Here is a 26864-nt window from a genome sequence, read left to right as displayed (position 1 = left end):
AGATAAAGATACATGACATACAGATGACTAGATAACTTGCCTGCAATGTTTTTGTTTTTTCAAAGGAGCGTGCGTTTGGCGAATTGGAGAAAAACAGCGATAAACTGCTATCGAGTGATAGTCAACGAGAGTCGGAGCCTCCTTCGCACTTCCATCAGCTTCTGTCCGGACTTCACAAACACATGCTCGCCCATTGTTACATCCACTCCAGCTTAGAGGTACATACAATAGACACACCTCTATATTGATGATATGCACTGGGAAATTACACAGCAAATTGTTTTGTTTTAAAAACAATTTTAAAAAAATGTTCATATATTCCAAATATATTTCAAATATTCCAAAAATTAATAAAAAATGATTAACAGCTAAAATTTATTTAAAATTTATTTATGTAAAAAAACAAACAAAAAAAAATAATAACACATTTTATTTAGATTGCACATTACATTGTCCACTAAGCGCCCTCACATTCAAATACCCGAGCCACCCTTTTACTCTCCTGTGATAACCTCACTATCCATGGGAACCTCACTCATCCATTTACCACCAGCCTGGCTGTGTTTTATTTTGATGAGGTCGTACAATATTTTTATTATAGTTCACACTGGTCTCACTGCAAACACTCTTTATGTTCACTTCCTGTTTCAACTTCTCTCAGCTCAACTACTTGTGCTCTCTGCTTGTTTTTCCCAGTAGTGAAAACCACACAAATTGACCACACGGCGTTGTGGTTAAACCTGATTGCTCAATTCCACAAAAAAATCCATTGATCATTCTCATCTAGTCAACGCCACGACAACCGGTTAACTTGGTAGATTACACCTTGTCATGCCTGCTCCTCTCACTCCTGTGTAGGACGACAACAGTGTCAAACTGCTGCGTGAACACCTTCACTTGATGCTTTCCTGCGCCGCAGAGACGCTCAGGAGATCCACCAAGCTGCTGAGGGAGAGTTTCACGGACAATCAAATGATGAAGAAGCTGCACAGTAAGAACAAGGGCTGATACCTGGCGTGTGGACTGAATGTTTAGGCATTAACTCCACTCTTCAACTCACTGATTTTGCTGGTGACATTTAAGGTTTAAGTCACTTACCCGTATCTCTTTCCCCCTTCCGTCTTATCCAGCGGTGTTGTACAACTCCATGGCAGGCAGCCTTCTCTGTCAGGTCATGTACTCCTTGCTCTTGCTGCCCCTGAGCTCGGTTCAACCCCTCCTGGACCCCTTGCTGGACTTGTTGGAGGACCTGGATGATTTCAACAGGTTGCTTCCAGAGACGGGCCTGCTGGAGGAGCATGAGCTCGGGATGGAGGCTCAGAAACGGTATTCAGGTATGTGGAGTTCGCCCCAGCAAACATTTATCCTTGGTTTGATTCGAAAGTTGCAGCATCTCACGGTCACATTATTCGTTACTTGTTTAATACAATGGGTATACTGGGGTTGGCCACATTGAATTTAAACCATTCCGGTTCCAATTCTGATTCTTCGTTTCCATTCTGGTTCCTAACAATTCTTGATTCTGATAGTTTACTATGAATTTTGAATTAGATGGTAATATTAGAGGTAATTATCTCCAGTTTTTTTTGCTTTCGAGTTAAGGTGTTTTTTTTCAACGCACATTAGTTGTAGTATTGTGTCCATTATTAGACCTGAGGCCATCTATGAGGAAATATGCGGCAATGTTACCTACAGTAGATTTACCTCCTAGATAAAAGTGAGCATCACGAGAAGGATGAGGAGGCGGAGGAAGAGTGCATGTGGCTCTGGCTGTTGGACTTGGAGCGCTCTGTGGCGTTGGCAGTAGGCCGCTGCCTCGGCGGGATGATGCAAGGCCTGCCGCCTTCACCTCAGGAGAGAACCTCAGAGTTCTGGTTATCAAATGTGCTCCTACGGAATGGCCTGGAAATGGACTACGAAGAGCTGGGTAGGACAAATACTTAAAATACTTCAAAACATGATGCTGCTGTCACCGTGCTTCACAGTGCGTATGGCGTTTGTTCTCCAGACTCTAGCATGGCGTGGCTCACTGAGGCGGTGCTACGGAGCGGCAGCGATTCAAGGTTGGCAGAGCTGAGCCTCAACCATGAGACACTGACCTTACTGGAGGTGGCACTGGGATATTCCAGAGGAGCTGCCGGCTGCCTGCTGCAAAAGATGGAGGAGTATGCGCTCAGCAGAGGCATGTCGTTTTGTCTTCAGACAAGATGCTCCGTGATAAGATCTCGTGGCAATTAAGCCGTAATTGTGTTGCTCTGGAAGCAGAGTGGGAAAATGGAGGCTCTTCGGGCGACTCTTTGTTGGAGGCGGTCTGCCGATGCAGCTTGGCAGCACTTCTGAAGCACTCCGGGATGCAGGATAAAGCCTGTTGGCAGGACGGGTCGGTGATACACTTATCTATGGTCGTTAGGAGAATGTGTGATGCTATTAGATTGTGCAGGTGTACCTAATGTTTAGTCTGATCAGTTTATATTGATATGTTTATTTCAATGCTCATGATCTACCGTGTTCTCTCTCTACCTGAGACAGATATGAACACGCTGAGATGCTGTCGGACGTGTTTGAAACTGTCTATAAAGTCAGAATGTCTCTGTTGGCCTACAAAAACTCTCCGAGGACCTCTCAAGTGCTTGCTGCTGCCAAGCAGGTACCACGACTCAACCACAGTATTAGTTTCCCTAGAAAGGAATTTGTTGTTATGTGGGGATGGCAGGAAGAAAAGCTCTGACTGGATTGGGGACTTTTGTTTGGGTTTGCTTGTATAATGAAATGAAATCCCTAGCCTGCCCATAAAATGACCCGGCAGGCAAGTGATTTCATTATACAAGCAAACCCAAGCAAAAGTCCCCAATGACAGGGGACTGACAGGAAGAAAAGCTCTGACTGGCTTGGGGACTTTTGCTTGGGTTTTGCTTGTATAATGAAATCCCTAGCCTGCCCATAAAATGACCCGGCAGGCAAGGGATTTCATTATACAAGCAAACCCAAGCAAAAGTCCCCAATGACAGGGGACTGACAGGAAGAAAAGCTCTGACCAGCTTGGGGACTTTTGCTTGGGTTTGCTTGTATAATGAATTCCCTAGCATGTCCATAAAATAACACGGCCGGCTATTGATTTTATTATACAAGCAAACCCAAGCAAAAGTCCCCAATGACAGGGGACTGACAGGAAGAAAAGCTCTGACTGGCTTGGGGACTTTTGCTTGGGTTTGCTTGTATAATGAAATCCCTACCCTGCCCATAAAATGACCTGGCAGGCTAGGGATTTCATTATAGAAGCAAACCCAAGCAAAAGTCCCCAAGCCAGTCAGAGCTTTTCTTCCTGTCATTCCCACATATCAACATTTTGTAATTGATTTTGTCTCGAAACTGAGGGGTTGTCTTATATTCGAGTCAATACGTAAATACACTTCAGCGTATTTTGATTTTGAGCAACCTTTAACACCCGAATGCTTTCAGACCGCTCAGAGTCCAGATGCAGACAGGAGAGGAGAAGAGCCTGGCGCTCCAGTGGCGAAGGACAACGAGCGGCAATCTGTAGGTCAATGCAGCCGGGAGGTGCAGGTGCCCCCGCCTCCACCTGTTCACGCAAACCACAACCAAGACCACGACGAATCAGTGGAAGACACATTTGGCAGCACTCGCATGGACCTTACAGGTTAGAGACATACTGTACCCCAAATCGTCCCCAATGCGTATTCCACTTCCACTCTTTAGCTTGAGATGCTCCCTGGGTACCCACCCAACAGCCTGCTACAGGGGGCACCGTTAGCAGGAGGAAGATGATCATGATTTTCAGGGATTAAGTAGAACATTAGTCTTTTATTTTTTTGGTGGGGCCCAAATCCAGGGCGGCCACCCTCAGCTGTTACAATATTGGGGCCTATTAAATGGATTTTCATATCCCCTGGCAACCTTTTTCATTTGTCTTTTGCATCATCGCAACATTCCTCCCCCTGCAGAAGTTCTCGAGTCCTTCATGGCGACTCGTGAGGCGATGCAGGTCCAGCAGAACGTCACCGTCTACGAGTCCTTCGGCACCTCCGCCCTGCCTGGCACAGCCGAGAGCCCAGGGAGCCCACGTGTGGAGCTCGACGCTCAGCAGCAGTGGGACAGCCAACGAGAGGCGGAAGTGGAAAGCTTGCCTTTCCCCAGCATGTGTTGTTTGCTTGTTTCCCGCGCCCTCTTCCTGCTTTTGGGAGTCCGGCCTGCGTGGGTGGAGCCCAGTGAGAGGGAGGAGAATCAGGCGGCGAATTCTGGCTCCAGGTAAAGTCAGGTCAAGTGGATTTTATTGATGTCATGATGCTTTAGACTTGAAGCAAACCTGAAGAAAAGCAATTGAACGCCACATTAGCATGCTTGGGTGATGAAAGGAAATCAGTGTCTGGCAACCGCTTCACTTTTACATCAACATTTTTTAAGGTAGATGAGGTTGAATTCTGTCCACTTTAAATACAACTACATCTTGCAGAGATAATAAAAAAATCCTTTTCCCAGAATCACAATAAAATCTAATTCTTGTTATTTGAATCTCGTCTTTTCTAGGAGCGAGTCTTTTGGTGGCAGAAAGCATGTAAGTTTTCTTGACGTATTTATAAAGTGCTGATTCACTCCTCTTATGCTAATATATCCAATATATGTTTCATTCAGTCTGACCAATCAAAGACCTCCTCGGGATTGTACAAGAATAAAATGGGTAGGTATGATTGCTCTCGCCACCAATGAGGTTGAGATGAGTTACTATCGAGATGAAAAAAGACATTTCCGTCGTGTTTTCTCATTTCTAAGTAAAGAAAAACAAAGAAACACGATCTGTAAAGCTGACAAAGTGCTTTGTCTTCCAGCCTTACCTCTGTGCTCTTTGGACCTCATGAAAGACGCTTGGGATCGCATCCGTCAGTGCATCAGTCCTACCGCCCCCACGGCTCAATTTGGAAGCCACACCCAGCTGATCCTGAACCAGGCTCTCCACTTTGTGTGCGGTAGCATGTTGCAGTCGCCGACCCAGAATTGTGGCGAGGCCGAACCCGAGGCTATCGCTTTTGCCATCCTGCAGCAGCATCACAGGGCAGAGGTACACAATAGCGTTTATTAAATGTATTGGCAGAGTTATTTCTTGCCATTGAGTGCGCGGATGTGTTGTCTGTTTTGGTCAGATGCGTCTGGAAGCCTTTCATCAGATGTCATCCTTCCTGTCCAAGATGGAAGACAAGAGCTGCGGAATCAGCGTTTCTCCTCAACTTCCTGCATTGTTGCAATCTGTGCAGCTCCAGTTCCTGTCGGGATGCTTTGCTTTGGGGACGCAAATCATCAGCTCCTCCACAGGAGCTCATTACGAGATGCAGCATTACACGGTATCCATGTGATCATCACACTATCGCCATGCTGTTTTTGTAATGGTATTGGATATTTGCTACAATCCTGATGGAAAGAGAGACAGTTTTTTGAATCGGTATGGATTGGTGTTTTCTTCACGGATGTTTCGTGTTTTGATCTCCATCCAGGCTGGCACACATTCAGCTTCTTTAGCCAAGCAAAGAGAGTTACAGTCTGCAGCGCACGCTTTCTACCAGCAGGTGGTTCACGTCCTCAGACAGAGGGTCCAGTTGGAAAGGAAGAACCCAGGTTTTCAGCTAGCTAATTCTGGATCATTCACTTTTTCCCCGCTATCAATTTGACTATTTGTCTATTATTTCTGCTAATGTGCTCTCCTGTTGTCTTCAGGTTCATGCCAGCACCTTCTCCTGTCCACCATGTTTGCACTGAATTTCTGCTACCAACCTATGGACCTGGTGCTGGTCATCAGATGCGGCATCCTGGACCTCCTCTCCACGCTGACCGACAACAGCTGCGTCCTGATGAACCAGGGCTGGTTCGCCGTCTCCACATCTGGATGCATGGTGCTGAGCGGGGCCGTCAAACTGGCGTGTACACGCCTGCTGCAGATAATGACCGTGGCTTCGAGGTGGCTCGTCTTCACAGGCCGCCCATCGTGAGATGCCAACACTTGAGTGACAAGTGGTTGTGTGCTTTCAGCTCCTGCGAGGAGCTGCTTCCTCTGGAGGTCTCCCACGCGCTCATGGAAGTGATGTGTGAGCAGCTTCAGAATATCTTGCACCTTTTCCAGCAGCAGCAAGCGGCAGAGAGAGGGGCAGCTGAGAGGACGGTGGAGGGCAGCAGAAGCTTCAGCGGTATTCACCAACATTTTTTGTTCCATTATTTTTCATTTGCGTTGACCTTGTTATTGGCTCATCTGACATTGCGGTCAACTACAATCATGCATTTGCATGCAGTGCACGAGTACACATCTGCAACCTACAAAGACAATAATAAATATTGTTAAAGTAATACATCAAACCATAGCATTATTTGTATGATTGTTTATAATAGGGATCATTTTTGATAGATCTTGTTAACCACGATAAATGAGTGACAACTGTATACATATGTATATTGCCGGAAGAGGTTGTGTATTTTAAAGTGCTCTCTCTGTGCAACATTTGCATATTCACACTTTTTGGTGCTCTTCCAGGATCAGAAAGCAGTAGCAGAGTACTTGAATGTCAGCTGGCAGACTTTCTGGTCTTTCTGAGGCGGGTGCTGTCATTAAGAGTGATGAAAACACTCTCCACTTTCCTGAAATGGGTGGACCCACTCATGGCCATTATTTCCTACAAGTGCGCCTTAGGTAATCAATGACCATAACTTAAAAGAATAAAATTAGAGGCTGAAAAGTCATCAATATGTTGCTGTTTGATGTTTAAATTCTAATTTAGCATTTCCCTCTCCAGGATCGCCATGCTACCACAACCTTCGCACCAAGCTTTTGGCCTTCCATGTTTTGGAACGACTGTTACCTGCTTGTTCTGAGCCTGAAAATATTCAAAAGGTAGCACATGCGGTATACAAACGGTAGTATAACTTTAGTTATAATGATGATGCTTTATATTCTGTTTATGTTCCTTGGTGCCGTTTTTTTGTAGATTGTCAAAGAACTTTTTCAGCTGATGTCTGTTTACATGTGGGAGAAGCCTCTGGTTGAGCGGGCCCACGAGGAGACTGTAAAGGATGCACTGGTAAGTCATTTCAACATGTACAGGATGTATAGCCCTCTTATACTTTAGAGTAGTCAGTGTACAGCTGTATAGGTTTGCCATCCACTGTAAATGGGTCAACACACAGCTATTATAGCTGGCAACACAAGTGAGTGCACCTCACAGTGAACAGTGTGGATATTTAGTGTGAGCACCATTGTTATGTAGCACTGCCTTAATCCTCTTGGGCATGCCTTAATCCTCTTGGACGTGGAATTCAGCAAAGCACGCGTTTTTACTTGAACCCCCTCCCACTCCTAAATGATGACATCACACCTTAGCAAGTTTTTCATCCAACTTTTTTAGAATCCTGGCAGCGACGAGGAATGTATTCCCATTGGCGAGTTTTCCTTTGATCCCCACAAGCTCATTTGCTGCTCCTTGGAGAGCGGCAACGTTCTCTCGCACGGCACCGGAGGGAAAGGTTACGGCCTTGCCACCACCTCCATCACCTCTGGATGTTTCATATGGAAGGTAAAGTGCATTGAAACTAGGCCTGTCACGATAATGATGATCGTAATAATATTTTTAAAAGTTGAAATGATTGAATATCGGTTGATAATTAATAGCACAATTATCGACCAGCAAATTGTGTTATAGTAACAGGCCTAATCGAAATACATTTCATGGTTTGTAACCCCACTTCCCCGCCTGCTGCAGTTCTACATCACCAAAGAAAACCGAGGCAACGAGGGCACATGCGTGGGGGTGTCACGCTGGCCCGTACGGGACTACAACCACCACACCACCACCGACATGTGGCTGTATCGCGCCTACAGCGGCAACCTATACCATGGCGGGGAGCTGGTCCGCACGCTTCCCTCCTTCACGCAGGGTGACACCATCACGTGCATCCTGGACATGGAGGCTCACACTGTGTCCTTTGCTAAAAACGACAAGGTCTGGTTTTTAGGTTTTTGTTGCATTTGGCGACCCGCAAAATTGATTGATTGCTTTTATTTCAGGAGCCAAAGTTGGCATTTGAAGGCGTGGTTGCCTCAGAGCTTTACCCCTGTGTGTTGTTCTACAGCAGCAATCCTGGAGAGAAGGTACCTCATACTGACTGCTCAATTTGATGGATGGATAGATGGATGGAGGCTGCACGGCGGTCGAGTGGTTAGAATGCAGACCTTACAGCTAGGAGACCCGAGGTCAATCCCACCCTCGGCCATCTCTGGGTGGAGTTTGCATGTTCTCGCCGTGCATGCGTGGGTTTTCTCCGGGTTTCCTTCAACATTCCAAAAACATGCTAGGTTAATTGGCGACTCCAAATTGTCCATAGGTATGAATGTGAGTGTGAATGGTGGTTTGTCTATATGTGCCCTGTGATTGGCTGGTGACCAGTCCAATGTGTACCCCGCCTCTCACACGAAGACAGCTGGGATAGGCTCCAGCACCCCTTGCGACCCTTGTGAGGATAAGCGGTTGAAAATAAATGAATGAATAGATGGATGGATAGATTCTTTATTCATCTCCAAGATGGATGCTATTGTTCAATTGTCAATCAGCGTCGCTGTCTAATGAAAAACCATGAATCTTTTTTCACTGGACAATAACGTGAATAAGTTGTAAACCACGACGTTGACTCAACTTCCCATCGCTGACATCAGATTGTACTTCTTTAGACAGACATCTTATAAAAGCGAGGCAAACAAAAACCAACATACCACTGTACTTCAATCGAACTTTTCATCAGTTTCCAGTATATTTCCATGGTGATTTACATATTGAGAATTTTGTTTTTATCGCATGCTAAATGCGCACGAAGACTATTTTTGTAAGACATTATACAGCACAATTGTAAACGTCTGTCCTCACAGGTGACCCTACGTGACCTCCAGATGCGAGGCATGCCGAGCAACCTTCTTCCCGGCGAGCCGCTATGCAGCCCTCAGAGCACCACCCTCATTGAGTCGGCTGTGCGGCTCCTCCGTAGGCTCCACCAGTGCGATCAGTGGTCCTCACACATCAACCAGTACATCCGCGACCGCCTGGAGCTCATCGGTCCCCTGCTGAGAGAGGACAATTTGGGAGGCATCGCCGCAGGTCAGTCACTCAAAGAAGCTCTTAGTTAGGTTTAGGAATCAAAACTTATGTACATGATGGTGTTTTTTTTTAAGAACCCACAGAAGACAACTCCAGCGATTTAGAGACTCATCACAGCCTCCTATCAGAGGCCAAGCTGGCTGCTCTGTGCACGGAAGTATGGCCGGTACTGGCGCTGATCGGAGGCGTGGATGGCGGCCTCCGGGCCGGGGGGGCGTGTCTGCATAAACCCAGTGGGCGCAGGGCCATCCTGCTGGGGGTCCTGAAAGAAAGAAGCTCTCTGGCCAAGCTTCAGTGGGGAGAGGCGGACCTTTCTATGAGGTAATAAAGAATAAACACCTTCACCGAAATGAGCAAAATGGTAATATATGAGCATATTGTGTGGCTATTATTTATTCTTGAACTTATTATTGAACTAGCTTAGTAGGAAGCATAAACAACCTGATGTTGACAACACTTCCATAAGACATGACTATTCTAGTAATTATTTTCTATCTGTCCTTTGCTTTTTTCTTACCAACTCTTCCCGAATAACTAAGCTCCATGAATTCTTGGTCACCCAGCGACACGCCCATCATCTCGCTGGAGCCCTGCGACTCATCCTGTTGCGACGTCGCCCGCATCGGAGGCCTTAAACCGGCGGTGCTGTTGGATCTGATTTATCTAATGGGCCTGCTGGAGGAGCGAGGCTGGCTCGGCGCTCATTCCTCCGCCGTAAGGAACTTGTCGGAGGAGGAGAGCTCGGCGGAGGGTGAGACCCAGTATTGCCTAGATGAGGACATGGTGGAAGACCTCAAGTGGTTGACAGAAGAGGACAGGAAGTCACCGTCCTCGACCAGAGATATCATGAAGGTCCACCAGGAGTCAACCCCGCAAACCAAATTCAACACCTTTGCGTCTGAACTACGAGCAGTTCGAGTCTCCTATCTTCTCACCGGCGCATTGAAATCCCTCGCGGTCATCTTCAGCTGCGACAAGTTATCGGATTTGCTCTCCGCGCCCAAACAGGATCCCACCAGTGTCTCGACAAGTCCGACGTTGGACCCGGGAAAAGGTGAAACTGCCGAGCAATGGGATGAGAGCGCCGAACTGAGGTCCGTTCTGCAGTATGTGGTGCAGAGCATGGTGAAGTGGGCGGTCCGACCTTGTCCCATAAAACAGCGAGTCTCTCTGGCTGACCTGGAGAGGGCTCAGGTCATGATCTACAAAGGAGCCTTGAGAGGACTGCAGGATAAGGAACGCAAAGGTACCGCATTCCATTGGTTTGTAGTAGTACTAGTAACCTTCCACTAATCTTTCATCAAAGTTGTAACCTTGTTGGCTTTGCTTTTCCAGAATCGGGCCCCCACTCGGCCTCTCAGCCCATTTCCAAGTCGTCCAGCTCCGTCTCCTTGTACAGCGTTGGCTCGGAAGGCACCGCCATATTCGGGCAGTCCAACAGGGCCTCTGCTTCGTCCTCCAACACCGAACTGGCTTCATCACTCCCGGCCAACCTGCAGGCGGACGGTCTTGAACACTTTAACCCTTTTCTCCCCATCAGTCTACTTCAGTGAGTATCCGGGTTTGGAGAATCGTGGAACAGTATAATGACAGAACTGAAGAACGCGGAAAGATCCATACAGTACATCCTTATCAACACTACATGTATAACATAAATCCACAACTAAGCACTAAACATAACACTTAACTTAAAACGGTTAGTCCCAAATGCCCACAAGGCATGCTGGATGATGAAAATGGTGAAAGTGGGCTAGATGTGGCCCACGGGCCGTAGTTATCCCACCTCTGCTATTACAGAAAAACATGAATGCATTAAAGCTAATACTGCCAATTCCGTACCATCAAACATTGTGTTTCTCTAATGTGGTGTGTATCTTACCTTCCTCCAGACACATGGTGCTAACCCGCTTCCCCACACTGACCGGCCTGGTTAGCGCCCCGCCTGTGCTGCACCCATGCTTCTGCCTGGCCAGCTCGGCCTCGTGCGACGCCTTCACTGAGCAGCAGACTAGCTTCATGGAGCCTGGGCCTGGCAGCACGCAGGCCAGAAGCAGCCTGGGTAAGAACTAGCGGAAAGTCAGTACCAGCATATAGAATCGCATAAAACTGTCCTGCACGATCCAGCATGTTTTGTCACATTAACTCACACCGTTGACATGACAACAATCCCATAAATGCATGACACGGGTTATGTGCTTTTGTATGGCGCCATCACTTTCCCATCAAGTTTGAACTTTCCTGAAATACAGGAATTGTATTTTAAATTACCGTATATACTCCCCTATATTAAACAATAGGGTTGTTTTTTCTATTTTTTTGTGTTGTGCACTTTTTTTCTTTTCTCCTCAACCACCAGAGCGGACACAAATGTTTGTCACCAGTCGCTTACTAGAAATGGGATTCTCTATGAGACATATCTACTGCGCCATGGAGGCAGCAGGTACTGCTTTGTCATGTTTGCTTCACATGCTTTGTGACATCAGCATTTGGTCCTCCATTTGTTTGTGTGCTGCAGCCTTTTTGGCATGTACTCTTGGGGGTCAAGAGGAAATAAAGGCATTTTGATGTGATATAATATTGATTTGATTACCAAAAAAAATATAAAAAGTATATATATTTTTTGTGTGGGGGGTTCCCCATTTTGTGTTCACAGAAATATTGTATTAAACATTTTTTTCATGCATTTCACCATTCAATTCTCATTTTAGCACAGTAAAAATACTACTGTATGAATAATAATAAATACAAATAATGTACATTGTATACAGCAGGTGCTATACTATATGCAGTACTATATGTGTGTACTGTATATAGTATGGAGATATAAAATATATGTGGAGGTGGTTTTTCTATGAAATGATGATAACACACTCTTTGATCCACAGATGTAGCAGGTGACTTAGACTCCCAAACCATCGAGGTGTTGGCTAGCTGGATGCTGGAGCACCCCCTGACTGAGGAACAGCAGACCGCTGAGTCCCCCAGGCAGGATGGCGAGCCTGACACACCCTCTTCCGATGGGCCTGAGACGGTGCAGTGCCCCGAACGCCCCACGAGCCAACCCAGCGAGAGGTCAGTGATATCCAGCGTTCTTGTCTTTATTATACTAAATCCTTTTGTTTTTGATAGCTTGCTGCCAGGTCTCGACTGGATAGAGAGAGAGAACTTCCTGGATGTCCACCTGACCAGGAACAGACCTCCTCCGGCAAGGCGACGCCGTTCTGGTCCAACTCAGAGGACATCTTTTCGGAGAGCAGGTCAGATTATACTATATTGATTTAAAAACAATCATCACTCTTAAAGACTAATCTACAGCCTAAATCGGGGGTGTCCTACTCAACCCTTTTCAGACTTGCCATCACCCAACCCCGTCCCCCAGCTGTACCAGCAGAACACAGGCGATTGGCCGGAGTACGTGGAGTTTCATCCCTTCTCTGCGGAGGAGGAGTCCGAGCTGGGCTACATGGATGACGTCTACCATGAAGAGACCTACGAGGACCTGCTCACTCCTTTCTTCAGCCTGGAAAGAGACACGCTTCATATAGTAGAGGTGACACATCACCCAATCCAAACTTTTTCCACCGAGGGTTGCATACAGACAAATTACAGGATGCAGGGAATCACTTTGATACATTTTGTACATTAAAGATGCTCAAATCAATATATGCTAAGATACATGAATAAAACATCCACATCTTAGCTTTTATCTTAAAGCTGACATAGATGAGTTATTAGTGAAGTGGTTCTCAATTATTTATCGTCATTAAGGTCCGTCAGAAGGTCTAACACAGATTTGTACATATATAAGCTAAAAGCCATACATCATAAAATGACATATAGTGGCACGCATGTGTGTGTGAGGACCATGTAGCTCTTCATTTGACAAGAGCTAATAAAATCAGCTATGAGAAAACTCACAACGTGCTTCTCAACCCAGTCAGTCTGATTCCTGGTGTCAACTTAGATCAAAGGCTAAAATCATCACACAGTAACTTAACACTCAAGAGGTAGCTATGGAATATAAAACACCATTGCAAGTTTAAAATAAAAACTATTTAGCTGTAATGTATTGTATGAGTTGTATGAAAAAGTTGTGGACCAAAAAGGACCCACGGCCCACACCTTGGATACCCCTGCATTAACATGTTCTGCTTTTTTTTTTAGAGCGCAGAAGAACACAGTCAGATGGTGAAATGTGAGCTGTGCAACACCCTCACCTTGCAGTTCAACAACCACATCAAGCGCCGACATCCAGGCTGCGGCCAGAGCGCCGCACGCAAGGGTTACGACAGCACGGGGGCCTACGTGGATGTGTGGTTCAAAGGGGAGTGCGGCTCCAACTTCCCCTTTTACCTCCTTTGTACTTCCTGCAGGGAAAAGTATCTCGCTGCAAACGTTAGCGATCCAAGCTCCAGAAATGAAAGGTGAGCAACGATATTACGGGTATGTTTATTATGCTGTTTGTATTTGTTTGTACACTCTTGTATTACCTCGTCTCATATTGTAGGACAAAAGTCAGTGATTTGATTGGCCGTTTGGACAGCACCTCTGATGGTGAGCATTGCTACTTATGTTCTTAATTTACACATTAATTTCCTCTGAATGTATGCGATGCTTTTATTTTGTTCAGATGATTGGGAAATGAACCACCAAGATGAGTGTGATGCAGACAGACTGACAGGTTTGGAGGACTTTGGACTCCTTCTAAGGCCGCTGGGTCTGACTGAGAAGAAGCTGGTGCCTGACCCCATTGCCTTTGCTGAGCCCGATCCACTCGGAGCTCTGGTTTATAGCTCCACCGATCCTCTGAAAGCAGTTCCCAAAGGTATTCTACTGTGGTTAAGTTCACTCTTGAACGTATCAAGAAAATGCACTGTTTATTTCCCCCACCAGGGGGTGCTGTGGTAGAGCAGAAGATCTCACTGAGCCTCGGGCAGCAGGCGATATCGCTGAGGGACTCCCATGACCGACTCAAAGCTCTAAGAAGAGTAACTTCCACAGCGCAGATCCTGCTGGCGTACAGCATGGTGATGCGAGCCTTATCTCAGACCGCTTGCAGGTACGAGCCTCACGACAGGCTTTTTTTTTTGGTTGTTTTTGGGTCAAGCTGTTTAATCCTTACTTGTAGCCCATCGAGCGGACTGGAGTCTCTGGGCTTGGCAGACATCCGCATCCTGGTGCGTCTGATGACGCTCGCTGCGGCAGGCAGGGCTCACACTTGTGTGGACAGACGGTCTGCTGGCAAGGGGCCGGCCTCTGAGCACAGCAGCTCCAGCTGCCTCAGCTTCCTGACCTCAGCCATTGGCAGCGTTGTGTTGCGCAGCCCCACTGCCTACAGACAGCTGGTGGAGATATGTACTCAGGTTGGTTCACTTCTCTCCGACTCCTATTCAGTGAATTGAATTGTATTTGTGTGGTGTTATTAGTGATGTGGATGGAGTCAGGTTCCCAAGATGAGCAAATTTAGGGCCATTAGACTGCTTTCAAATGTTAACATGTTTTTTTACACTTTAATGTGAATCAGTTTAGAGCTTCAGGTACTTGTACTTTTGTTTTTTTTGTATTAATTTACTGTACGTAAATACTGTATAAGCACATTTAAAACCTGTATTGGTACATGTTTGTATATTTCTTAGGTCTACCTTTTAGGTTCATTCATTCATTTATTCATTTTCTACCGCTTATCCTCACGAGGGTTGCGGGGGTGCTGGAGCCTATCTCAGCTGTCTTCAGGCGAGAGGCGGGGTACACCCTGGACTGGTGGCCAGCCAATCACAGGGCACATATAGACAAACAACCATTCACACTCACATTTTGGAGTTGCCAATTAACCAATTAACCACTCCACAGCAGTGCAGCCCCCTTTTAGACTTAATATTAAAATTATTACAATTAAACAAGTGCTGGGGGAGCAGCATTTCGGCTGCGGATAGGAAGAGACTGGATAAGGTTGTTTATATTGTTTATTTTTCTATATTGTGTATTTTGTACTGCTTAACTGACTCTGTACTCTTGCTGCTGTGGAATACAAATGTCCCCACTGAGGGACGAATAAAGGCATATCTTAATCTTAATCTTAATCTCTTAAAAGAAAGGGGAGTTCATAAGTAGAACTCTTGAATATTTGGAATGATTGACTCTATCTATGGGCAACCTTTGCTCCTGTAGGATCTGATGGCAGCAGCTACAGGAGTGAGTCATGGAGGCTGCAGCGAGACACAGCAGACAGCCTGCCTGACATCCAGCGTGATGATGCCTGCTGCAGCAGCCCAACAGGAGAGGGACTGCAACGATCACCTGGCTTCCTTCCTGGTCACACAAAGTCTGGTCGCCTTGCTCACTGAGAAGGGGGCTCACTGCCACGGCGCTGACAAGCCTGAACACGAGGCTCATGGTCAGCATCGTACAAAATAAATAAAAGTTATTGTTTTTTCCCCCACATTCACCACACATATAAATCTTTTCAACCAAGATGCCGGGCATCCGGGGCTGTGTTCCACCTCATTACCTGCAGGCCCTTCCTCTCACCGAGGATCCAGAGTGGGCCCTCTTGAACTGGCTAACGCTCTGGCGGCCTGCGTCCTCTCTGCCATGTTGAACAATCAACACCGCCAGTGGGCAGCACAGCGACTGGTGCAGGCTTTAGCAGTAACGGGTCGGGACAGTCCCAGTCGAGCCCAGACCTACAGTGACCTCGCTGGGGACTTGCGGAAATGTCCCGTAAAAAGACTGGAAGGACATTATAACAAGGTAATAATGAATATTAATGTTATTAATATTTGCAAACAAGTCTTTATTAGCTGTTTCTTTTTAGATGGCAACTTGTTTCTGGAACAGCGAGCAGAATTTGTTGGCTACTTGCTCTCAGGATAAAGTGGTGCAGCTGTGGAGCATCAGTGAAAACAATGCACAGTTGCACACCACCTTCTCCTGCATATCAAGGTATGTTTTGACCATAAGAAAAATAAAAAAAGTACTGTATTGACCTTTATTTAAATAATTTACCCCTATTCGGAGTAAAGAGTTTATATATGCAAACCAGCAGGTGGCACCTACAACTTCTCCCCATAAATCAGCGCTTTTCTTCCTGTCACTCACACACACCTGGACAGATGTAGCTGTGCCACTCCCAAAAAATAGAGGTGGTCTTATATTTAGGTCAATACAGTACTCAAATGGCTTCAGAATCTCATTCTCTCTTTTCTTTTGTTTGCAGTAAAACAGACAGAACAAGCTCTGAAAGCAGAGCAGGAAGATGTCATCATCACATGTCGCCCGTGTACTGGAGCACAGGTGGAGACTTCCTGGCGGCCCCTGAGAATAAACACGTCACCATCATGAACATCAGGGGTAAACGGACCTATGTGTTTCCTAACATACCTGGAATATAGTTCTAATTTCCCTTCCCTGTCTGTTATGATAACATACATTGACTGCCAGATTAGCTGCGTCAAATGTGGTACAATGTATCCCGCCTTTCATGTGGCCCACAACCAGCATACGGCGCACCGTGTATATTGTCTGCAGGGTCTCACTGTCACACGGAGGCTCAGTCATCTCGGGTCACGGCGCTGTGTTGGGCTCCGGCCTTCAGCTTGTGGCTTCTGGAGCAGCCTGGTGCTTACAAGAGCAGACCCACCGAGAACTTGCTGATGGGGCGGCTGGACGGCTCCCTTTGCTGGCTGCGTGTTACCATGCAGGAGCTGGACTTGCTGGTGAAGACCACTGAGCTCACCCACTGCTACAGAACAGAGGGTAAGCCAGTCTTGGATGTTTAATTTTTGTGTGATATTTTGAAGCACGAATTTGTCTTTCCTAGCTCCACAATGCGTGGCCTGGCACGGCGAGGAAAAGCCATTTGCAGTCGGCTACCCCAGTGGGAAGGTCCTTTTGGCAACAACTGAGACCTACGAGAATGAGCCCTTGGTGGTGCTTCCTGTCCACCAGGTTTACCTCACTTATAATTCGCTATATTCTCATTTTAAAAGACTAAAATCCATCACAATTGTTTGCACAGGATGGCGTCACTTCCCTCAAATGGGATCCCACAGGGCACCTGCTGCTCTGTTTGGGCAAGTCAGAGGTTGTGAAGATTGTGGGACTCTCAGGGGGAACTTGGGTGACGCTCCACTACCTCGTGCATCCCTGTACCGTCAACGTTGCAGAGTGGTGCCCACTTCCTGGTCGAGCCCCGGATCCCATGCTCATGATGGCCGTGTAAGTTGGCGCTTTATTCTCTTCCTGTAATATTTTTTTGAACTGTTATTTTTTTCCCTTGCAGTGGTTGCCAGAATGGCTCTGTGCATGTATGGACGCTACCACAAGGGGGTGGAGCTGTGCCTTTGTCCAGCTCTTTGAGAGAGCCGAGAAACACCCATGTCAAGGTCCCCTGCTTCTTAGATAGCTTAAAAAAAAAAAGGTTGATGTTTGGATTTTACCAGCAGTTTTTTTTTTGTGTTTCAGGACAGTTCAAAGTGCGTGTTTGTTCTTCACGGCCACATCACAGCAGTGAAGTCGCTTTCATTTTGCTCAAGTGGGATGGCTTTAGTTTCTGGAGGCATAGGGGGGCTGCTCAACGTCTGGTCCTTGCAGGTTGGAGAACATCATTCATCCATTGGCAGTTAAAACCGTGAATATGTGTGTCTAAGGTTCATAGCGATGTACGTGCTTGCAGGATGGTTCAGTCTTACAGACCGTTACAGGTTTGGGCTCTGTGGTCAGCACTACCTGGATTCCAAAAATGGGTGTCGTTGTCTGCTTTGGGCGATCGAAGGTAACTTGGGTCATTTATAACATAACCTCCAATTCTTGTTGTATTTCTGTTGGCGTAATGAATACATATTTTATTTTCCAAATATCATTCATAAATTGACATTTTCATAAATTACTTCACATTTTTATTTATTTATTTTATTGTTTAATTAATGGACTTAAATATAAATTTCCTTATGATATTTCATTTTGGCACAAAAAACCTTATCTAATTTTTTTATATTCTTAACTGTGAAACAAGTTTAAAATGAACTCATTCATTCATTCATTTTCTACCACTTTTCCTCACGAGGGTCGTGGGGGTGCGAGAGGCGGGGTACACTCTGGACTGGTCGCCAGCCAATCACAGGGCACATATAGACAACCATTCACACTCACATTCATACCTATGGACAATTTGGAGTCGCTAATTAACCTAGCATGTTTTTGGAATGTGGGAGGAAACCGGAGTACCCGGAGAAAACCCACGCATGTACGGGTAGAACATGCAAACTCCACACAGAGATGGCCGAGGGTGGAATTGAACCCTGGTCTCCTAGCTGTGAGGTCTGCGTGCTAACCACTCGACCGACGTGCCGCCTAAAAAGAACTCAAACCACTGAAAAATAAAAACAAAACACCGCAATGTAGTCCAACTTTTCAGGGAATTTCTGTCATTTTTTCCACCCCCACCCAGGATGTTTTGTTGATCAGCTGCACCCCGGATTGGATCAGTCAGAATCACGTGCTGGCTTTCTGTCGCATGGTCCTCAGAAGCCAGGGCATCCTGGGTCTTCATCGGGCTCCTTGTTTGGCGGTGTTGCTGGAGAGGCTGCCCTTGCTGCTGCAGGAGCAGTACGCCTATGAGCGGGTCATTCACCATTATTACTTACACGACATAATGTGTGTTCCTGCACGTTTTTGTCAAGAGAGGTGACTTTGACTGTCTTCATTGCAGACCCACGTCGCTGCAGGTGACCAACTGATCCACAGTGCCTTCCTGCAGAGCCTGGCCTCCCTCGCTGTTGGTTTGTCCTTAGAGGAACACCTGTGCCGTTACCCTTGCCCCCCGCATCACAGCAACGCAAACGCCCGATCCTGCCCGTCTGAATGGAGCTGGCTCATCACCTTCGCCACCACCGTGCGAAGTGCCGAAGCCATCGCCAGCGGCATCGTCTTCCCAGAAACATTTTCGGTTCCAGAATTTGAGGACAAGGATTCTTCTGAAATTTCAAAAGTCCTGGTAATGATGCATGTTGATTGCACAAAGAAGAAGATATGAGCGAGATTACAATTGCAGGCAGATTTTAAGGTGCTTTTCTTGTCTTGTAGGACAACAGCAAGTGGAGCTTCAGGATGGACGAACAGCTGATGTCGTGGGCAACCACCCGACCAGAGGTGAACATAGTTTACACTTTTGCATATAAAAACCTTCAGCTTGTAGTGTGAATCCTTGATGGAGGAAAAAATAAGGATGAATAAACACAGATGTATCAGGGTTCAAATCTGGATTGAAGTTTCTTTTCCTGTACTTCCATGAAAAACAGTGTCAGAAGATGGATGAACCCATAGGATGGATGAACCCTGTACCATGGACTGTGGAAGTGAGCTGTATGAAAGTGATCAATTTATACAACATGGTCACACTTCCTGAAACCCTTCCTGAAGTCACTTTATATATGATCAATGGGGTTCAAAACAGAGTTTCTACTCCAGAAGTGGGATGGATTGTGGTAAAATCCAACCATCACACAAAAAAGACCAAAAACATTTGACCAGCATACCAAAAAATCCTGCGGTAGAAGATGCTTCTACTTGGCGTCTTTCAAAACCGGTGTCAGAAGTGGGATGGCTCGGTGTGAAATCTGAAAAATATTTCACGCAGGCATTGAAAAGGTTTTTCAACTTGTTGTTAAGTGGACTTCACACCTGATTTAATGTTTGTACTTCTTTGGAAACTGGCTTCAGAAGTGGGGAGATGGTTGACTACCACACTAAAAACCTTGGCTCTCTTGCGCAGATAGACCAGGTTTTCAAATCTGGATTCATCTTTGTGAAAATTGGTGTCCAAAGAGGGATAAATAGTCATAATGCCAGTTAGATGAACCATTTGTCATATTTCCCTCAGGATTGGCAGCGGGGTGGCAAGAGTGAAGTGTATCTGTGGGGGAACGGACGCTACGGACAGCTAGCTGGGATGGGAACCAACCCCATGACTCCTACGTTGGCGGCCACTCTTCTACAGACACAACAGGTATTTTGGGTCCTCATCATCCATCGTCTTCATCCCCTTTTTTTAATGTTTGTCTTTTTAGGTGGTGTGCGGTCAGAACTGCACTTTCTTGGTTCAGTCCAATGGAACTGTGCTGGCCGTAGGGGAAGGACAATATGGCAGGCTCGGACAAGGGAATTCGGATGATCTCTATGTCCCCACTATTATCTGCGCTTTTCAAGGTGAGATCCTGATATCATTAGCGATACTTTTTGTATAAATACAATCGATGCTTGCCATCAGTTACAGTAAATAAACACTCCTGGCTCTATATGACGAAGTACACCTAACTGACCTTTGTAACTATGTTCAGGTTACGTGGTGACCCAGCTGGTGACGTCCTGCGGCTCAGACGGACACTCCATGGCGCTGACTGAGACCGGGGAGGTCTTCAGTTGGGGGGATGGTGATTTTGGAAAACTGGGACATGGCAACACTGAAAGACAGAGGAGACCCAAACAGATAGAGACCTTACAAGGAGAAGACATCATTCAGGTAGAGGTTGTTTTCTACACGATCCCAGTAAAGTAGACGCATCAATCTTACCACCTTCTTCTTCCTCGTCCCAGCTCGCCTGTGGTTTCCGACATTCTGCTGTGGTGACGTCTGATGGGAAGCTGTTTACCTTTGGTAGCGGCGAATCTGGCCGTCTCGGTCAGAGGTCAACGTCTAACAAGGTGCTCCCTGAGAGGGTGGCTGCTTTGGAGGGATACCACGTTGGACAGGTAACTGTATTGTTCTTCTATACTGATTAAAGAATGAATAATAAATAATCATAAATGATTATTTATATGTGGTATGTTATATGTGAACTTATCTCTGTGTGGAGTTTGCATGTTCTCTAGGTTCATGCTAGGTTAATTGGCGACTCCAAATTGTCCATAGGTATGAGTGTGAGACTGGGCCGCATCAGGTTTTCCAAAAAAAAAAAAATGCATTTATTAAAAACAAAAAAATTTAAAAAACTTCGCTTTGGTTCCAATTTTCTACAAGAAAAGCTCTGATAAAACATTCCACTGTTCTCAAATATCTTACTTTTTATTTTTCTACACAAAATAAGATGAAAAATAAATAAACAAATCAAGAATAAAGAATATCAATCAATCAGTAATAAATAAATAATAATAATAATAATAAAACTGCAAATAATAAAAACTTAAGAAACCACATATAGTTGGTGGGTAGACAAATTATTTTTTTCAGATTAAAATGAACAAAGCATTATTAAAGCCCTGTAGACATGACAAAACACCACTATAGTCACATTTATACTCTTTTTATTTACAACATATTGCGCAACTGCAGGGTCTTGAGACACATGCTAACTCGCAAACTAGAGAGCTAGCGACCTAAACGGTAGCCTTCAAGTTATTTCCTTTAAACTTAAATAGCCAAAAACTTACCACTTCCACACGGATAGGGAGGATAACTATTAACAGTTATTTAACCTTTAACATGAACATTAATCAAACGTAATAATTTTTTCTGGGTACATGATACCATACAGCATCCATATCAAACTTGCGCGGGCCGCACTAACATTAAACTTTCATATCAAGGCGGGGGCCTCAAACAAGTGTCCTGCGTGCCACATTTGGCCCGCGGGCCGCATGTTTGACACCCCTGCTCTAGACCCCGAATATAAGACGACACACATCATTTGCTGTTTCTTAGATTAAATAACATCTTAGTAAGATAAATCACATCAAAGATATAAGTGATGTTTTTTCCCAGGTGTCATGTGGTCTCAACCACACTTTGGTCTTGTCTGCGGACGGGATGATTGTGTGGGCGTTTGGAGATGGGGATTATGGAAAGTTGGGGACTGGTTCCTCAACAGCAAAATACTACCCTCAGGTATGTTAACTTGTTTCACTTCATCATGGTACAAGAGTGGGAAATAGAGCTAAATGTGTAGCTTTTTTTGTGGCTCACATCTTCAGAAAGTGGAGCAGCTTTGCAATAAAGGAATCAAGAAGGTCAGCTGCGGCACGCAATTCTCTGTTGCGCTGGCCTGTGATGGACATGTGTACACATTCGGAAAAGGTACATTTGAAATATAGTATACATACAAGAGATGTCACTGTACTATATGCAGTAATCCTCATCTGTTCATCCACCAGAGCGTCTGATTGGCCTGCCAGACTCCATGCTCAAGAACAGGTCGTATCCTCAGGTGGTGCCGGCACTGGATGGGCTCTTCATAGAGAACATTGTCCTAGGCTGCGAACACGTTCTCGCCTTGTCCTCCGCTGGGGACGTCTACGCCTGGGGGTGTAACAGTGATGGACAGGTAACCACTTTTATCGTCATTACTCTTTTCCTCGAGAATATGCAGTGACTACACTTATGCTGAAAATTCATGCAAAGTCTCCCTTATTAAAGTAGTATTTCTGCCATTTTATTTAATTATTTTTACCTTGATTTCTATTCATCGCTGACATTGGTACAAGAAAGTCACCAGGGGCTTTTGCTCATGAATGCCCGTCCGAACACTTCAAAGTCCTCTTTCATGTTTGTTCCAGCTTGGTCTTGGCCATTGCAACCCGGTGAAGGAGCCCACCCTCGTGACAGCCCTCCAGGGGAAGAACATCAGACAGATCTCTGCAGGCCGCTGCCACAGCTCAGCATGGACCACACCTTCTACCTCTGTTAAAACTTCAGGTTTTCACTTATTCCTGCAGCTGAAATAGATAAACTTTGGTGATACTAATAATAACTCGTCTCTAGGTGGCTCTAGAAGTGTCCAGCTCGGTCTTCCCCAGTCTGTCCCTCCCCAGTACAACACTCTGAAAGGCTGCAGCCCTGATCTACTCAGCATGCGCCTGAGGGTGCTTTATCACTTCTCAGATCTCATGTACAAGTCATGGAGGCTGCTTAACTTGGACGCCAAGAACTCGGTAATCAAATTCTATGGCTTGGAGTGCCTGAGAAAGTGGACATTGTGCCTGGGCCAGCATTTGTAGCACATGAATTTATTGGAAAACAACAGTATGGCAAGTGTAGCATGCAGTAGTTTTACACCAATAGCTGAGTAGTGCAATTTAAATAATTTTAAAGCGTATGCAGAGCTAGATAAATTGTCTTCCTTTGTCCCCACTTTCATCGGTATTCAGGTGTCCACTTCACGGTACAGTTCGGGGACGGCAGCCATCATCCGTGGCGAGCTCAGAGGCCTCCTATCACCGAAGGTCAACACTCTGCCTTTAGTACGCTCCATCGGTAGAACCATGACACAGGGCAAAACGTACGGGCCGCAGATCACTGTGAAGCGCATCTCTACAAGGTAAATCGGATTGTTGATTTGTTTAATATCATCCAGAGTCTAGCCGCAGTCCACAGTCTTGTTGACTTTATCTGGTTTATTTATTTGTCCCTAATGAACCTGCAGAGGGCGCTCTAGCAAGCCCATCTTTGTTCAAATTGCAAAGCAAGTGGTGGGCCTGAACCCTCTGGACCTGCGACTGCCATCCAGAGCCTGGAAGGTCAAGCTGGTCGGCGAGGGAGCGGATGACGCCGGAGGGGTTTTTGACGACACCATCACCGAGATGTGCCAGGTACGACCAACAATCCAAAATAGCACACTAGGCATGTTCAAAAGAAAGAAAACTGTTGTTTGAACAGGAGTTGCAGTCCGGCGTGGTGGACCTACTGATCCATACACCCAACAGCTTTGCAGATGTGGGCAGTCACACAGACAGGTACAGTTTCTCGTCCAACTACAACTCGGGTTAATTCGTCCAGTTTCAGGCAGCTTTTAACTTTTCTTTGGCCAGGTTCCTCTTGAACCCAGCCTCCCTCTCCAAAGATCACATGATCCAGTTTCGCTTCTTGGGGATCCTGATGGCCGTGGCCATACGGACCAAGAAACCTCTCGACTTGCATCTGGCGCCGTGGGTTTGGAAGCAGCTCTGCTCCATTCCTCTGGGGGAGCCAGACCTGGAGGAGGTGGATCTCCTCACCTACCGCACTTTGCAAGGGATTCTCCACTTGGAAAACAGCGGCATCACTGAGGAGAATTTCCATGTGGTGAGATCACTCAACCTTATCTCCATTTTGTGTCCAGTAGCCATCCCGTTTTAACCATACCATGTTCCTGTGTGAAGATGATACCGCTAGATTCGTTCATGGCCCACAGTGCAGATGGGAGGCTGGTACCGGTGATTCCTGGAGGTCAAAACGTTTCCCTGAACTTTTCCAATCGGACAGAGTATGTGGAAAGAGCTCTGGAGTACAGGCTGCACGAAATGGACTCTCAGGTTTGATGGAATTTATGACATTTTTGTAGTCGTATTTTTGCTTTATTTTTTTGACAGTGTCAAATGAAAAAAAAACACTAATGTCCTAGTGACAATGACCAAAAAGTCTGTAAAAATATGATAAATTCATTCATACATAGATACTCTACAGCAGGGGTACCCAAACTCAGGGCCCCCTTGAAAATCTAAAAATGTCTGCGGCCCACCTTTGTCCTATAAACAATACATAGATGAAATGCTGCGTTCTTAGAGCACTTAACTTAATAATAATAATAATAAATAGTATTATTATTAATAATAATAATAATGATAATATATTATCATATATTATTATTATTATGATTATTAACAACAATCATAATAATAATACTTTTAAGAACTGCATTCAACACTGGCATGATGACCAGAGAGCTACGTTCCAATCATACTACATACTATACTACTATAGTATACTATAGTATACTGTACAACTGTATAAGGTTCCTAAAATATTGTGACAGGTCAATAACACTCAATAGGTTATTACTTAGGCCTATAATATATTTTTTTAAATCGTGCAATAAATATCTTATAATAAAAAAAATTATATTTGCAAAAATTAATCATATTTTTAATGACCTCTCATGGCCCACCTGCAGTACCTCCACAGCCCATCAGAGGACCGCGGCCCACACTTTGGGAATCACTGCTCCACAGTAGCAGTTCCCCCATATTGTAATTTACACCATGTTACTCCCACATTTATTTTATCTACATATTTAGATTGCTAATATTAGCATGCCAGCAATGCTAATACATAACCTGTGCGCTGCGTTTGTTGGAGGTAACTAGTAGAAATGTATTTAGCAGGTGGTGGTTATATTGGTTGCACTGCAACATAGCATCCAGTTCAAATAGCGATCCCGTCCTCTGTAGCTGTTGTTGTCATGTCCACGTCTTCCCTTTGTTGTCCCCCGTCTTTCATCATCACAGCCCTAAAGCTGACGTTGTCTTTTGTTCAGGTGTCCGCCGTCAGAGAGGGCATGTCCACCATCATCCCCGTGCCCCTCCTCTCCCTGCTGACGGCCCAGCAGCTGGAGCAGCTGGTGTGCGGCCTGCCCGAGGTCTCGGTGGAGATGCTCAAGAAGCTGGTGCGCTACCGCGACATCACAGAGAGCCACCAGCTGGTCTGCTGGTTTTGGCAGAGCTTGGAGGAGTTCACCAATGAGGAGCGGGTGCTCTTCCTGCGCTTCGTCTCTGGCAGGTCCAGGCTGCCGTCCAACCCGGCAGACATGACGCAGAAGTTTCAGATCATCAAGGTGGACCGGGTGAGTCAGGCTTGTAAATGATATGGCTATGAATCAATAAATGATTTTATTCATTTATTTATTTTTTTTTATAAAATAAGAAATAAAATCAACAGGTAATATAAAAAATATACAAAATTAATTAACAAACTAATTAAATTTACTCCTTTAATTATGGGATTATTAAAAAATTTAAAACAGTTGATTATGTCTAATTTTGTACTGTTTATATACTTTGAACCATTATGAATAATAAACAAAAAAAATAAAATGCTGAAAAATAAGAAATCCATTTGTTTGTATAATATATAAAAGAAAATATATTGTATTACATATTAATTTGATATTGTAGTGGTAATATCAATATATATCAATATATTCTATTACTATACCCCCCCCAGCCTGTCAACGGCCTCCCGACAGCTCAGACCTGCTTCTTCCTGCTCCGTCTTCCACCATACACCAGCCAGGCGGTCCTGGCCGAGCGTCTGCGTTACTCCATCCACAACTGCCCCTCCATAGACATGGACAACTACATGCTGACACACAACACTGACCCTATAGAGAGCTCTGACACAGAGGAGTGACTCTGCCAATTATGCACTGATTTTTAATTGCCATACTTTTGTGTGTGTGTGTGTGTGTGTGTTGGATGAGGTGTTGTATTTAATGCAGTGCTTCAACTGAAAAGGTACTGAGATATAGACTATTTCTTATCATATAAGCCAGCCTGAATCAATGTGCCTGTTTGTTTGATGATAATTTAATGATCTGTCCAACATAGGCAGTGTTACTGTAAAATAAAGAGCGTTTACCGGTACTGTATCATATTTTCTTTTTGATTTTTTTCAAATTATGCCTTCATGTGGTTTTGTTGCGATATGCATTAAGAATTCAAATAGGGTTGTACAATGAGAAAATAAAGTGAGGCAAACGTGATAAACACTCAATTTAAGTCTGCGAATCAGTGAGTCTGCAGTTTTTGAAATTATTTCCAGCAACAAAATACCTCATTAACTTTTAATGAAAAATGTTTTGCTGATGCTTAAAATAACCTTATTGACAAATAAATATACTTATAATTCTTTCTTAGGCGACCTTGCAAGCCATTGCGAATTTAAAGACTTTAGGAGTGTTACGTAAATTGCGTCTGACG

The 26864-nt window shown here is 45.2% G+C and overlaps 1 protein-coding gene across 5 annotated transcripts in view; it reads left to right on the top strand.

Moving 5' to 3' along the window:
- The window catches only part of LOC131112521 (putative E3 ubiquitin-protein ligase HERC1), a 35070-nt gene extending 8417 nt beyond the window's left edge, over nucleotides 1-26653 (top strand). Inside the window, exons 16-81 of one of the 5 annotated variants that reach the window (XM_058064184.2) lie at nucleotides 66-218; nucleotides 859-991; nucleotides 1131-1334; nucleotides 1712-1927; nucleotides 2009-2182; nucleotides 2266-2380; nucleotides 2530-2647; nucleotides 3460-3658; nucleotides 3963-4266; nucleotides 4546-4573; nucleotides 4651-4696; nucleotides 4845-5074; nucleotides 5157-5354; nucleotides 5505-5625; nucleotides 5725-5965; nucleotides 6037-6191; nucleotides 6533-6688; nucleotides 6792-6889; nucleotides 6984-7076; nucleotides 7401-7568; nucleotides 7755-7994; nucleotides 8060-8143; nucleotides 8915-9140; nucleotides 9215-9461; nucleotides 9704-10386; nucleotides 10476-10689; nucleotides 11030-11199; nucleotides 11497-11580; nucleotides 12026-12212; nucleotides 12270-12397; nucleotides 12491-12690; nucleotides 13305-13564; nucleotides 13648-13694; nucleotides 13771-13965; nucleotides 14034-14199; nucleotides 14269-14503; nucleotides 15309-15534; nucleotides 15613-15890; nucleotides 15955-16082; nucleotides 16357-16490; nucleotides 16668-16895; nucleotides 16960-17087; nucleotides 17158-17357; nucleotides 17422-17524; nucleotides 17604-17732; nucleotides 17815-17913; nucleotides 18589-18762; nucleotides 18850-19134; nucleotides 19224-19289; nucleotides 19439-19495; nucleotides 20020-20145; nucleotides 20207-20345; nucleotides 20477-20658; nucleotides 20733-20888; nucleotides 21898-22020; nucleotides 22107-22209; nucleotides 22287-22456; nucleotides 22689-22827; nucleotides 22894-23063; nucleotides 23280-23449; nucleotides 23555-23720; nucleotides 23788-23864; nucleotides 23940-24192; nucleotides 24270-24422; nucleotides 25424-25729; nucleotides 26110-26653. In XM_058064184.2, the coding sequence (XP_057920167.2) occupies nucleotides 66-218; nucleotides 859-991; nucleotides 1131-1334; nucleotides 1712-1927; nucleotides 2009-2182; nucleotides 2266-2380; nucleotides 2530-2647; nucleotides 3460-3658; nucleotides 3963-4266; nucleotides 4546-4573; nucleotides 4651-4696; nucleotides 4845-5074; nucleotides 5157-5354; nucleotides 5505-5625; nucleotides 5725-5965; nucleotides 6037-6191; nucleotides 6533-6688; nucleotides 6792-6889; nucleotides 6984-7076; nucleotides 7401-7568; nucleotides 7755-7994; nucleotides 8060-8143; nucleotides 8915-9140; nucleotides 9215-9461; nucleotides 9704-10386; nucleotides 10476-10689; nucleotides 11030-11199; nucleotides 11497-11580; nucleotides 12026-12212; nucleotides 12270-12397; nucleotides 12491-12690; nucleotides 13305-13564; nucleotides 13648-13694; nucleotides 13771-13965; nucleotides 14034-14199; nucleotides 14269-14503; nucleotides 15309-15534; nucleotides 15613-15890; nucleotides 15955-16082; nucleotides 16357-16490; nucleotides 16668-16895; nucleotides 16960-17087; nucleotides 17158-17357; nucleotides 17422-17524; nucleotides 17604-17732; nucleotides 17815-17913; nucleotides 18589-18762; nucleotides 18850-19134; nucleotides 19224-19289; nucleotides 19439-19495; nucleotides 20020-20145; nucleotides 20207-20345; nucleotides 20477-20658; nucleotides 20733-20888; nucleotides 21898-22020; nucleotides 22107-22209; nucleotides 22287-22456; nucleotides 22689-22827; nucleotides 22894-23063; nucleotides 23280-23449; nucleotides 23555-23720; nucleotides 23788-23864; nucleotides 23940-24192; nucleotides 24270-24422; nucleotides 25424-25729; nucleotides 26110-26295 (11370 nt within the window). In that variant the 3' untranslated portion in view covers nucleotides 26296-26653. Of the gene's footprint in view, nucleotides 1-65; nucleotides 219-858; nucleotides 992-1130; nucleotides 1335-1711; nucleotides 1928-2008; nucleotides 2183-2265; nucleotides 2381-2529; nucleotides 2648-3459; nucleotides 3659-3962; nucleotides 4267-4545; nucleotides 4574-4650; nucleotides 4697-4844; nucleotides 5075-5156; nucleotides 5355-5504; nucleotides 5626-5724; nucleotides 5966-6036; nucleotides 6192-6532; nucleotides 6689-6791; nucleotides 6890-6983; nucleotides 7077-7400; nucleotides 7569-7754; nucleotides 7995-8059; nucleotides 8144-8914; nucleotides 9141-9214; nucleotides 9462-9679; nucleotides 10387-10475; nucleotides 10690-11029; nucleotides 11200-11496; nucleotides 11581-12025; nucleotides 12213-12269; nucleotides 12398-12490; nucleotides 12691-13304; nucleotides 13565-13647; nucleotides 13695-13770; nucleotides 13966-14033; nucleotides 14200-14268; nucleotides 14504-15308; nucleotides 15535-15612; nucleotides 15891-15954; nucleotides 16083-16356; nucleotides 16491-16667; nucleotides 16896-16959; nucleotides 17088-17157; nucleotides 17358-17421; nucleotides 17525-17603; nucleotides 17733-17814; nucleotides 17914-18588; nucleotides 18763-18849; nucleotides 19135-19223; nucleotides 19290-19438; nucleotides 19503-20019; nucleotides 20147-20206; nucleotides 20346-20476; nucleotides 20659-20732; nucleotides 20889-21897; nucleotides 22021-22106; nucleotides 22210-22286; nucleotides 22457-22688; nucleotides 22828-22893; nucleotides 23064-23279; nucleotides 23450-23554; nucleotides 23721-23787; nucleotides 23865-23939; nucleotides 24193-24269; nucleotides 24423-25423; nucleotides 25730-26109 lie in introns of those variants that run through there. The other 4 variants (XM_058064183.2, XM_078793993.1, XM_078793995.1 and 1 more) reach the window with 4 other exon arrangements.
- The last annotated feature ends 211 nt before the right edge of the window (nucleotides 26654-26864 follow it).

The sequence above is a fragment of the Doryrhamphus excisus genome, linkage group LG10 (genome assembly GCF_037039965.1).
Source record: "Doryrhamphus excisus strain RoL-2023G ecotype Guam linkage group LG10, RoL_Dexc_Guam_v1.1, whole genome shotgun sequence".
NCBI lineage: Eukaryota > Metazoa > Chordata > Actinopteri > Syngnathiformes > Syngnathidae > Doryrhamphus > Doryrhamphus excisus.
This window is presented reverse-complemented; position numbering and strand designations above follow the sequence as displayed.